Below are 12201 nucleotides of genomic sequence, written 5' to 3'. Positions count from 1 at the left end.
GGACGGGTGAGGGACACAGGCTTAGAATTGGGCAGATTGGGGCTCAGATCCCACCTCTCTGGCTGTATGACCTTAAGTAAGACATCTAGTTTCTGAGCCTCAGTTTCCCCATCTGTCACATGGGGCAGAGGGGAGAGTGGGAAATAGATGGGGTGGTCCTGGTAAAGTGCCTAGCATGTGGTGGGCACTCAGGAGCCATCCATTTAACTCACTGCAAGAAGCTGGGCCCTGGGTGATGGTGCTGGATGTATGAATGGACGTGATGTGGATGAGTCATCATCTGGGGTGGGGGGCATATGGAGGGCTTCCTACCTCAGGTAAGCACAGCTCCGTGTGAGCCTGAGGTCACCAGAACCTTTCTGAGTGTGGACATCTAGGAAGGCTTCCTGGAGGAGGCAGCATGCCCCCTGGTCAGCACTGTGGATGGGAGCCTGGGGCCCAGGAGGGGGTCAGTCGCCCAGGGAAGCCCCAAGCTGAGCTTCTCTTTCTCTTATGTTTTCCAGCTGGAGTTTGAGTGCATCAACCCAAAGAAGCAAAGGAAGAAGAAGAACTATAAAAACTCGGGCATCATTATCCTGCGTTCCTGCAAGGTGAGCCAGCCGGGGTGGGCCCAGAGCCGAGGCCCGGCTGGGGGTGGGGATCATACAGGGAGCTGTCGCCACAGAAGGTATAGACAGAGCATTGGGTATGGAGCCGGCAAGGCCTGGATTCAGATCCTGGTTCTGCCACGTCCTAACCCTGGAATCTTCTGAACTTCACCTCTCTGGCCCTCAGTCTCCTCCTTATCTGTAGAATGGGGATGTTAACGAGGTAAAAAACAAAGGTGAAGGGTTAGTCTCCTATCACATTCCTGGGATGTAAGGAGGTTCAGGAGGGCACGAGATGACCTTCCAGGGCCTCTCCTGGTTGGAAGGTAACTGCTTCCCATGCTGGCAGCTTGCCCGTTGCATGTCCGGCTCCTCAGGGGCAGAGGGACGTCCGGCAGGGGCCCAGCCACCGAGGGCTCAGGTCGCTGTGATTCCTGTGCTACAGCTGGGGCCTCTAAGGCCTGGAAAGGGAGCAGAGTTCACAGCAGCAGTGGTCATGGCCATCCCTGGATGCCTGGTAGCCAGCATCTGCTGGGATCGGGCAGGGTGTTTGGGCAGGTAGCCCAGGCCGGGGCAGTGAGTCCCCACACCCTCCCCGTCCTGGCTGCTGGGCCCCGAACCCCTGGGGCCTCCGTGTCCTGGTCTGGAGACTATGTGGTCTGCCAGGGGCTTCCGTAACCGCTTGCTCCATGAGGTCATGACGCCAGAGTGCCCTGGGAAAACTAAGCTAGCAGCTGGTAGCATCGTGGCATGGGGTCCTTGTTCCTGAAGCTTCTGTCACTCCTGTTCCCTTTCATGATTTTTGTCACCTGCCTGCCTTACTACTTTTGTGATCAGCCCTTCTCCCCCCATCCCATTCTTGGTTTCTTTTTTTTTTCTTTCCTTAAATACATTTATTTTGAATGGAACCCCCTTATAACTCCACCCAGATGGGAGGCCAGTATCCTTCCCAAAAGGAGCAAAGACCATCAACACAAGCCAGGGTGTGTTAGCATCTTATCACTTGATAGCAGAAGGCCTCGGCCTGGAGGCCTGGTCTTTCCCTACTCAGGGTGGAGGCCCTTCAGGGCTAAAGAGCTCTCTCAGGACTGAACAGCAACAAATTAGGACTTTTCTCTGCCATGTAATTGGTAGGTACAATGGACACTAGGCCCTGGGACCCTGCCTGGAATGAGCGCACGCGTGTGTGTGAGTGTGTGTGAGACCCACCCGCACAGTTGATCTGAGGGCTTTGTTATAGAGAGATCTGCATTTAGTTGTAATCAGCCCAGGTCTTCCCTTGGTCTTCTTGACTCTACCAAGGTTTAGGGTCCCAAAGCAATCAGCTCCCCCAAGGTCATTCTTGGGAACTATGGCCAGGTGGAGGGCTAGCCCTCGGATACAGGCCAGGGACCCACTGACTCCCCTGATTCCTTCCAGATAAACCGGGACTACTCCTTTCTGGACTACATCCTGGGAGGCTGCCAGCTCATGTTCACTGTAAGGCTCTGCCTGCCACCCCCTGACCCCCACCCCTAGCCCAGTGAGGACGCTCCCTGAGGGCTTGGGCCACTATTGCAGCAGGAGGGACTGGGGGGAAACTTCAGGAAGGACTTCCCCAGGGCAATGGGAATGTGTGGCCCAGAAGTGGCTGAGCCTGAGTCGGGCTTCACTGCAGGTCAGGGCATGGCAGCCTACCTCCCCGCCTTGCCTCACTGCTGTCCGCCACCCTCTCTCGATCCCGTGGGAATGGAGGTCATCTGCACAACTCTGTGGAGTCAGGGGATTGGCCTTGTTGACCTCTAACCCCACTGGCCATCACCGCCCCCTCACTCCGAGAGGCTGGGCCCTCGTGTTCCTTCTGCGTGTGTTTTCGTTCACCAAGTGGTTACCGAGCACCTCTCTGTGCCTGACCCACCCCACGTGACCACTTTCCAAGGTGGCCATCCCTCTTCCTAGATCCCCCCCTCCGTCCCATCTGTGTTGGCCCTCCAGGGGCTGCGCTGGAGTTCCCTGGGGGCTGAGAGAGCAGATCTCAGCCTCAGCCCCGGGGAGCCCCTTCTCTGGTAAGGTCTGCCTTGCCCTGGACCTGGCTCTGGGGGCATGTGTGTTGCCTACAGTGAGCACCCAATCTGGGGAGATGGGCACTGGCCTGCCAGGCAGCCCCAGGGCCCGGGGCCCCATGGGGGTCTGAGGGACAAGGTGGAGGTGGCTTGGGGTGGGGGTAAGGTGTCTAGGAAGGCTTCAATGGGACAGCAACAACTGAATTGGGCCTGAATGACAGAGGAGAATGAGAGAGGGAGAAAAGATGGCCTGGCTCTTTAGGTAGAGGGAACCTCACGAATAAAGGCCTGGAAATGGAAACAGAGCAGTGACAGGGGAACAAAGGAATTTGGGACTGTGAGTTGATTTTGTATCACATCAGGGTAATAGACTTCATGCTTGGGCAGTAGGGAGCCACAGATAGCATTAGAGCTAAGGGAGTGACGCAGTTGCCAGGTTTCAGACCACCTTATGGAAGGGTGGGTTGGCAAAGGGAGATGAGTAGCTTCCCATGTCCCATCAGCCTCTATTCCCTGGGGATGATATAGGAAGCTGGGGTCTCTGGCCACACTCTGACCTTTTCCCCCTACTCTGCAGGTTGGGATAGACTTCACAGCCTCCAATGGGAACCCCCTCGACCCTTCCTCTTTGCACTATATCAACCCCATGGGCACCAATGAGTATCTGTCGGCCATCTGGGCTGTTGGGCAGATCATTCAGGATTATGACAGGTAAGCTTGAGGAGGGACTCTGAAGGTCAGCTCCAGCTCCATCCAGCTGGGAAGCTCGGCTTGTCAGAGCTGGAAGGGACCCAAAGATCCTCAAACCTGGGACTGGCAACACATGGTATATGTGCCTTATTGCCCCTTCCTACACCTGTGGCAGACATTGATAGTCGATTGTTGATCCCTTCCCTGTGGAGCCAGATCCACACTGGAATCCTTCTGGAGCCAGTAAAAAAAGGAATCAAGATAATGAAACGTGTTTGCTATCGTTGCAACTTTTCCTTTGAGAACTGGGGAAATGTAGGCCTGGGATGCAGGCCTAGAGAATTTATCTAGTCAAACAGATTAGGGGGACCAGTACCCAGGCATTCTGATTCCTGGGCCCGGCACCAAATGTCCTAATATTCTCACTCCTGCTGGGAACTTGGAAGGAGCAGCCAGCAGGTGTGGGCCCTCTTCCCATGACCATGCTTCCTGGAGATCTTTGGGTTAATGTGCAGGGTGGGGGTAGAGGGGACAGTGGAAAGTCAGTGAAGGAAAGCTGTGTAGGGGGTGTGTCCTTGCAGAATCAAAAGTCACTTGAAGGTTATGGCATCATTGCCATAGCTGGTGCTTACTGGGACCTCCACGCTGGAGGGTGGAAGGATCAGGAGACCGAAACACAGGACACCGAGAGGAAGGTACAAGTATCAGAGATTTGGCAGAAACAATAGCAAGCTCAGGAATCCTGCGTGCACTTGGCCTCCTTGAGAGAGGAAGCCTGAGGACCAGGGTCTGACTCCCAGGGCCTAAGGCAGTTGGGGGGGGGTGGTTACTGTGATCCCCGGCCACATTAAGAGAGGTATAGCACATAGGGCAAGGGAGGTGAAAGTCCCCATCTACATAGTTGGGTGGAGGAGTTTGCTGTTGCCACTTTGGAGTCCCTTGTATCTACCTGCCCTCTCAGTCCCTTCACCGAGCCTTCTCATGGGCATTCAGACTTAGGAAGGAAGGCCTAAGTGAGCACTGGGCACCTGCCCCAGCCCTACGCCTCTGACACTCTTCCCCATCTCAGTGAGAGCCACCATCACTCACCTAAAACCCTTCACTTTTTCCTTCCCTCATCTCCCCCATTCTTCTTACCATAAATCCTTTCAAAACACTCCAGTCTAACCCCTTCTCCCACACCACTGCTACCAGCCTGTTCAGACCACCATCCCCTCCTGTCCAGATCACTTCCGTAGCTCCTCACTGGTCACCCTGCATCTGTCCTAGCCCCTGGCAGTTTGTCCTCACACAACAGCCAGGGGATTGCTCAGTATCCGCCTTGAGTGAATGAACAGGTGAGACATGATCCCAGCCCTCAGGAGTTCCCACTCAAGGAGGAAGATGGGAAAAGTCACTGGAGTTCTGAGAGACTAGCTTACCTGTAAGGTAGGAGCTGTAGGAGGACCAGAGAGAGAGGGATTCTCAGGTCTCAGGGAAACCCACAGAGAGAAGGGGCCATTGGAATTGGGCCTTGAAGGATGAGTAGGAGTTTGTCACAGGGAACAGACTGGGGACAAGTAGTTCAAGAGGGGGCACAACATGATTGAAATTGGAGCGTGAGAATGCGCTGTGTGTATGGGGCACAGCTAGTGGTCTGTGGCCGGGACTGGGGCAGTGGGGTGTAAGGGAGGGGAAGGGGAAGCACGTGAGAGTAGGTCCTAGGGCTGGATGATGAAGGGCCTTGAAGCTAAGCCAGGGTTCTCAGAATTATCCCCAGCCACAAAAGGGAGGTTCAGAGACAGGCAGTACATTTCCATAACGACTGTGGTGTGGTGGATGCCCAAGGTCCCAGTGTGAGAAGGATCTAGAAGCCGCACCCAGGTCCACTTGTTAGAAGTGCTGTGATTGATTAGTCATGTTTGCTGCAGGTGTAGGTTGGATCAAGCCCCATCCAATACTTACAGGTGGGTGTGATCTCAGTAGATCATGTCAGCAGAGCTCTTTCTAGAAGTGGTGAGCTTTTTCCTTCTGTCCTTGGAGGTGTGCCAGGAGGAGGGGGCCCAGCCCTGGGTGGGGGCTGGGAGGGGTGAGTGTGGGTGGGTAAGGCCTCTGTCCTGCTGTCTCATAGTGGTTTTCTTCTCCTCTCTCTGATTAGTGATAAGATGTTTCCGGCTCTGGGCTTTGGAGCCCAGTTACCCCCAGACTGGAAGGTGAGTGGAGCTGGACTGTTTCCTTTTGGTCAAAGTGGGATTTGTGTGTATGGCCTCTCTTGGATCTGCTTTGGAAGGGGCTGGGGGCCCAGCCTCCCTGCCTTCTCTGGATTTACTGCCAACCCACACTCACGGCTCAGCCTGAACCTCACTCAGGCACTGGGGCTGGAAGAATGAGCGGAACAGTTATGGCCTCTGTCCCCTGGTATTCATGTCAGGTGGGAAAGACAAGTAGGATGTCAGATTTGGAAAACAAAAGTCTAGGACACCCAGTGAAGTTTGAATTTCAGATAAACTTCTTAAGTATAAGTATGTCCTGGGATATTGCCTGGGATATTAAAAAGTCACCCATTGCTTATCTGGAATTCACACGTAACGGGGCATCCTATATTCTGTCTGGCATCTCCAAAGACGGGCAGGGTCGTCAGTGCTGAGATGGGGTAGCATGGGCCTGGGAGGAGCCCAGAGGAGGGCCCCAACCTGGCCTGGGGGTAGCAGGGAAGGCTTCCTGGAGGAGGCAGGTTCTAAGGGAAGGGAAGGGAAGGAGGAGTTTGCAGAATGACTAGAGGTGGTGATGGAGCAGGGAGGGTGTTCAGAGCAGAGAGAACTCGCGCAGAGCCTGGGAGGAAGAGGGGCAGGGCGAGGTGGAGGAACAGCAAAGGTGGGCGTGATGGACTCTCAGTGGAAGATGGAGAGAGCCATGACTAGCGGGGTGGGAGGCTAGCTGTGCAGGGCCTCAAACGCATGCTAAATAGCAGTGGGCGGCCCCTGCGGGGTCTGTGTGGGGTGTTCTCAGCCGGCTGGCATTTTGCAGACCCGCTGCTGAGTGGGGACTGGCTGGAGTGAGGATGCGCGGGTTGGAGAGATGAAGAGAAGGAGTCCTGTCCATTCTACAGGCGGAAAAACAGAGGCTCAAGTGACTTGCCTCAGGCCATGTTTAATTCCAGCTGGGCAAATGGACCCTTAAGTTTATTCTCAGAATCTGCTGCCTCTCCAGTGAGAAGCCTGGGGATGGGCACACCGGGCTCCTATGCCTGGGTGTCTCAGCTGGTGCCCCCTCTTGTCTGCCCTGCTGTGCCCCATGCTGTTTTCCAGAGTGAGCGTTTCCCTCCCATCCTCCCTGGGGGAGGACAGTCTTCACCTCAAATTTCAGGGAGTGGCTCTGTGGCCTGCTGGCCATCATATGGTGGGGGACAGGATCCTGCAGGACCAAAGCCGGGCCTCTGGGCAGACAGCGATGGCACTGGGGGCGGGGCAGGCTGGTGGGGCCAGCCCCCCCCCCCCCCCCCCCGCAAGCCCTGCAGGAGCCCGTTGCTAGGACAACAGCCAGCTTTGAAAGAACTCTGGTTGAATGAGATGTTTTCTCACTCAAAAGCCTCCTTGGAAATGTCACAGGGCAACTCTGGGGAGGCTCAGGGCTTGGCCAGGCTGGAGTGCCCAGTGGTGCCAGGAGGGTTGCCACAGCCAGGCTGCGTGAGGACAGATGCTGCATCCCGCCTCCCCTGCCAGCACTTTACCTCCCTCCTGTTCTAACTTGCCTGGCTCCTGCCACTTGAGCCTTTTTTTCCGTTCATTCCCACCTCAGGGCCTTTGCACATGGCCTTCCGCTGGCCTGTTGCTCCTTTTCACTAGAGGCCAAGAGGGCATTCCCTCTGGGAGGCCTTCCCTGAGGGAGCTCATGGGCAGCCCCTTCTCCTGTCCCTGTCCTCAAAGAACTTGATGGTCACTTCTGTACGTGTGGGTTTGCTTGTTTGTCGTCTCCCTCCAGAGCTTAACAGTCCGGGAGAGCCCCTGGTTTCCTGCTGTCTGTGTCCCAGCTCTTGGCACACGCTGGGTGTGTCCTTGTTTGTTGACAGTGAATTTGGGGCCTAGCAGCCTGAGGAGACAGAGGTGTTGGTTCTCTGGGGATGGGAAGCTGGAAGGAACTTGCGAATCAGCCGCTTGCCCTTGGGACCTTCGTTACTCCCTGGGGCTGGGCCGGGGGCACCCAAAAAGGATTCCTGTCCTGGTCTGCAGCTGAGGGACTCAGAAAGCCTTTCCTGAGGAGATGACATGAAGCCTGGACGTTCAGAATGAGCCACAGTTGGTCAAATGAAAAGGGGTCAGGTGGGAGGAAAGGGCTGGGGTGGGGAAGAGCCCAGGCTGTGTCCCTCCCCGCTGTAAGGCTGGGATAACAGACTCGGAGAGGACTGTCCCTCTGGGATCCCTTCAGCTCCCTCTCTCATGCCCTGCCCCCCCCATCCCCCACCGGGGCCACACTGACCAGGGCCCAGGCTGGGTGAACAGAAGCACTGATTGTCAGAAGGCAGCGGGGAGTCCCAGAACAAAGACCTGTGGTCAGCAGGTCTCCAGGGGCCCCTAATCTGGCTTAGGGCCTCCAGGAAATGTGTCCTGTTTACAGACCTTTCTCAGACAAACCAGGGAAGTAAGCATGGGGGGTGGGGGGACTGGACTGCTGTAAGGGCATGCACTTGTCTCCCAGATTGGAGCCTGCCTCTGCTGTGGCTCACTAGTGTCACCTGGGCATTCCCTGACCCCTTCTGAGCCTCAGTTTTTCTACTTGTGAAGTGGAGCTGCTGGAGGAGGTGACCTGAGGGGCCTCTGGGCTGGATGTGTGACCTTCACAGCCCCATCCACTTGGACCACCAGGCCTCTCTGCAAAGAAAGGGGAGTGGGGAGGAGTGAGGAATGAAGAGGTTGGGTGGCCCAGAAAGCAGAATATTACTCCATCCTTATTATCAGGAGGGGCCTTCCCCCCTTGGTCTCTAAAATCTCCGAAAATCTGATTTTGCGGGAAGTCACTGGCCCAGGGAGGCTGGTTTCCTTGGCAACCATTTTCCTCTCTCAACCCATCCGTACGAGCCCCCCTCTTAGTCTCTATAGAGGCTCATCAGGTTGCCATGGCAATGAGGACCTCCAGCCCCCACAGCTGGAGCCCAGAGATGGGACAGGGTGAAGGGGGCCCCAGAGCAAGGGGAAGACCCAAGAGGGACATCGGGGGACTGGCTCCATGCCAGCCCTTAGGGCTGAAGGAGCAAAGAACAGAAGGCTCTTCCCCCCCAACAGGGAAGGGTCTTCTCCTCAGGCCACCCACCACGCCGAGGGCCTGCTGGGGTGAACTCCCCATGCTGAGTCCCACCCCTCTTGGCCCAGGAGGGCCCAGGACTCCCAACTCCCTCTCCAGGCATGGGGGGCTCAGGTCTTAGGCCTGTTCTGCTGTGTGGCCTTGGCACCTGGCTTTCCCTCTCTGGGCCTCAGTTTGTTTACTTGTGAAATGGGTACATTGGGCTTGGTGGGGCCTTCCAGCATGCACATGGTAACGTCTGGGAGTGTTTGCGCCCAGGCTAAAGCCCCCACCTGGTAGATATTCCCCTACACCTCTTCATCGTCCTAATTTAAATCCCATGGGAGAGTGTGAGAAGACAGAGGAGAGTCAGTAAATATCCTCCAGTCTGAGAAGGCACTTTCAGACCAAGAAACGAAGGCAGCCGCTCGATACCGTTGACACAATTTAATTCAGAGTAGCTTACTTGGGGGCCGGCTCTCCAGGCGGGACCTCCAGCCACAGCTTTTAGAGAGCAAGGGGCATGGTGGCGAGGCCCAGGGCCGGTGATCTAAAGTGGGGCCGCCTGTGTGGCCGCCATCTCTGCTGCTTAGCTCAAGTAGGGCCTTCTGTGCACCACTTCAGAGATCAGAACAAGCCCTCCGCCCTCCCCCGTGGGCACACATTAACCTCACGGGGCCCAGAACGCGCAGCCCCCAAGGGAGGGCATTGCGCAGACGCAAACAAGATGGCGCCCCTGTCCACCCTCCTACGGAGAGGAATACCTTGTGAGGTTAGTGGGTTCCGGGAACGTGGGCTCAGGAGGCAGCCCGACCTCGGTTCTGGTCCCAACGTTGTCCTTCAGTAAATGGGAGACCCTGGGAACATTCTAGACCATTCTGTGTCCCGCGTCATCAGCTGGAAATGGGGTAGTAAGAGACCTTTCCCCACTGAGTCATGGCCAGGAGCGATGCGATGCCTGCAGCGCTCCGAACGTGGGGTGTGGTGTGCAGTAGGGAGGGGGGCTGGGTGGGCCTGACACCGCAGCGGGAGGGAGAGTGGGGAGGCCTCCAGCTGAGCTGTGGCCCCCCAAGGGCACAGGTTCTGCAGCCACCACAGTCTTACTGTGGCCCCGAACAGTGATTAGTGTTCCTCTGTGTTCCGGGATCGGGGCTCTTGCAAGATGATCCACAGGGCTGGGGCTGGAGGCAGAGAAACAGGATGGTCACCCAGGGGAACTGAGCGAGCCCTCTGTGCCCCCTGCCCCAGGATGCCTCCTGATCCCCAGTCCCGCTGAGCACGTTGTCTGCTAATCCCCGGTTGGGCTCTCTGGCATAATGCGGGCTCCTTTGCTAGCTCTCATGCTGACCGTGAAGTTGAGGAAAGCCCGTGGGCTCAAGAAGTGGAACTTCAGTGATAGGTGTGACCAAGGGGCAGTCCAAGTGCACCTGCCTGGATGCCCCCAGAGGCCTCTCTGGCCCATTCTGGGACTCTTAGTGGGGGGGAGGCATAGGCAGTGCTGACCATCCCCTGCAAGAGATTGGGGTGATGTGCACCCATTATGGGGTGTGAGTAGTCAGGCCTCTCTGTGTGGCTCAGCCACAGCTGTGGAGGTGAAAGCAGATGTTGAGGGGGGATCAATAGCCTTGACCTGGGTGGGGATGGGATGTGAAAAGCCAGGTGCCCTCAGAGGGAGCCATGGCCGGGCTGTGGGTGGGCCCTGGGCCCAGACCCAGGGCCAGAAGGCTGCTGGCCCAGCATTTTCTCTACTTTTCAGGTCTCCCATGAGTTTGCCATCAACTTCAACCCCACCAACCCCTTTTGCTCAGGTGAGTGCCAAGCCCACCTGCACCTGCCCTGGGCGGAGGGAGGGGCAGAGTATAGGTTTTGTCTTTTTCTCCCATCCCCTTCCCCTCATGCTTGCTCATAATGACAGGGAAGAGCTGGAGGTTGGAGTCAGGTGGTCCTGGACCCTTTCCTGGCTGTGTGACCTTGGAGAGATCACAGCACCTCTCTGGGCCTTTGCTTCCTTACCTGCCCCAGGGTGTGTGATACCTGCTTAGTTCACCTCACTGGGTTGGTCAGGTGAGACTTAAGCGTTGACAGGAAGCCCTGTGTAGAACAGGAGGAGGTAAGAGCAACAAATTCTGTATCTCCCCCCCCCCCCCCACCTGGCCTTGCTGGAAGAGCCCAGCTCTGCCCCTCCCTGCTCCCTTTGCCTTCCACCAAGAGCCTTGGCACTCAAGGACAGAGGGTTGCTGGTGTGGGAGTGGGGGCAGAAAGGGGCAGGCAGTGAACGTGGTGCCTGTGCTCACCCTGCCCCCTCAGTCTCAGGATTTTGGAGCCTCCAGAATCAGTTAAGAAACTTGGAGGAGGAAGGGGGCTCCAGGTGGATATGGAAGAGGGTGCTGCCATCACGAGACCGTCCAGCCTAGGATTTTTTTTTTTTTTAAGATTTTTATTTATTTATTTGACAGAAACAGTGAGAGAGGAAACACAGTAGGGAGAGTGGGAGAGGGAGAAGCAGGCTTCTGCTGAGCGGGGAGCCCAATACGGGGCTTGATCCCAGGACCCTGGGATCATTACCTGAGGTGAAGGCAGACGATTAACAACTAAGCCACCCGGGCACCCCTACCAGCCTATGATTTGGCTTGGATGTACCATCTGCCTTCCCTGGGGATTCCCAAAGCTGGGCCCAGTTTGTACTTGGAAGGGAAATGCATCAAGTCACCAACTTGAGAACGATGCTGTGATTCAGAAGCCGTGGCGTCTGTTGGCCAGAAATGTAGCCTGTATTACTCCTGGGCTCTGTCTAGTTTGGAGCAGGTCTCCAGAGACTTTGTCCAAAACCAGGTCAATCAGCTTCTTCCCCAGCCAGAGGCCCCCAGGATAGGACCACAAGGCTCTGGGATATTCTTCTTATAATGGTGGCCGTCTACAGAGCACCTACTATGTGCAGGGGCTGTGTAAGCATCTCTGTCCACACCATCCCCCCGCCGACCCACCATGAGCGACCAACAAAATCCATAGCATGTCCAGAATGGAGCTCAAGATGGCTAGCTGCCAAGTCCCTTCTCTGGGAAGAGCCTGCTGAGCCCCCCTCTGGCCAGTTGCCCAAGAGGGAAGATTATCAGTCCCATTGCCAGACAAGGAAACAGGCTCAGAAAGATTAAACAGCTTGCCTCAGGTCCCACAGCTAAGAAGTGGCAAAGGCAGGATTCGAACTCAGGTCTGCGTGACTCCATATTCAGGGCTATTTGCTTTATGGCATCTTGGCCCTGCCCTCTGGGAGCATCTGGTCTCATGGGACCCACGCTGGCCACTGTAGGGGCATTTGGGGCAAGCATGAAGTAGAGGGAGGGTCTGCAAATAGGATGAGGGTGGGTGAAGGGTTGAAGGGGGGACCAGGCTCATGCAGTCTTCTCTCTGAGGCAGGTGTGGATGGCATCGCCCAGGCATACTCAGCTTGCCTGCCCCACATCCGCTTCTATGGTCCCACCAACTTCTCTCCCATCGTCAACCACGTGGCGCGGTTTGCGGCCCAGGCCACTCAGCAGCAGACAGCCACGGTGAGTAGGCAGCCGCCGCCGTGGATGTGCAGGAGAGGGCTGGCCACAGGCTGAGGTCCGTCTGCCCTACTCTCCCCA

The 12201-nt window shown here is 56.5% G+C and overlaps 1 protein-coding gene across 1 annotated transcript in view; it reads left to right on the top strand.

The window, feature by feature from the left end:
* Positions 1-12201, top strand: part of CPNE2 (copine 2) — a 44923-nt gene that overhangs the window by 24817 nt on the left and 7905 nt on the right. Inside the window, exons 9-14 of the mRNA XM_080827681.1 lie at positions 504-590; positions 2007-2066; positions 3207-3340; positions 5457-5511; positions 10332-10383; positions 11990-12123. Of these exons, the coding sequence (XP_080683807.1) occupies positions 504-590; positions 2007-2066; positions 3207-3340; positions 5457-5511; positions 10332-10383; positions 11990-12123 (522 nt within the window). The remainder of the gene's footprint in view (positions 1-503; positions 591-2006; positions 2067-3206; positions 3341-5456; positions 5512-10331; positions 10384-11989; positions 12124-12201) is intronic.

Source organism: Martes martes, assembly GCF_963455335.1.
Source record: "Martes martes genome assembly, chromosome: 17".
Taxonomy (NCBI): domain Eukaryota; kingdom Metazoa; phylum Chordata; class Mammalia; order Carnivora; family Mustelidae; genus Martes; species Martes martes.
The sequence above is the reverse complement of the archived record's forward strand: the minus strand, read 5'-3'. Positions and strand labels throughout refer to the sequence as shown.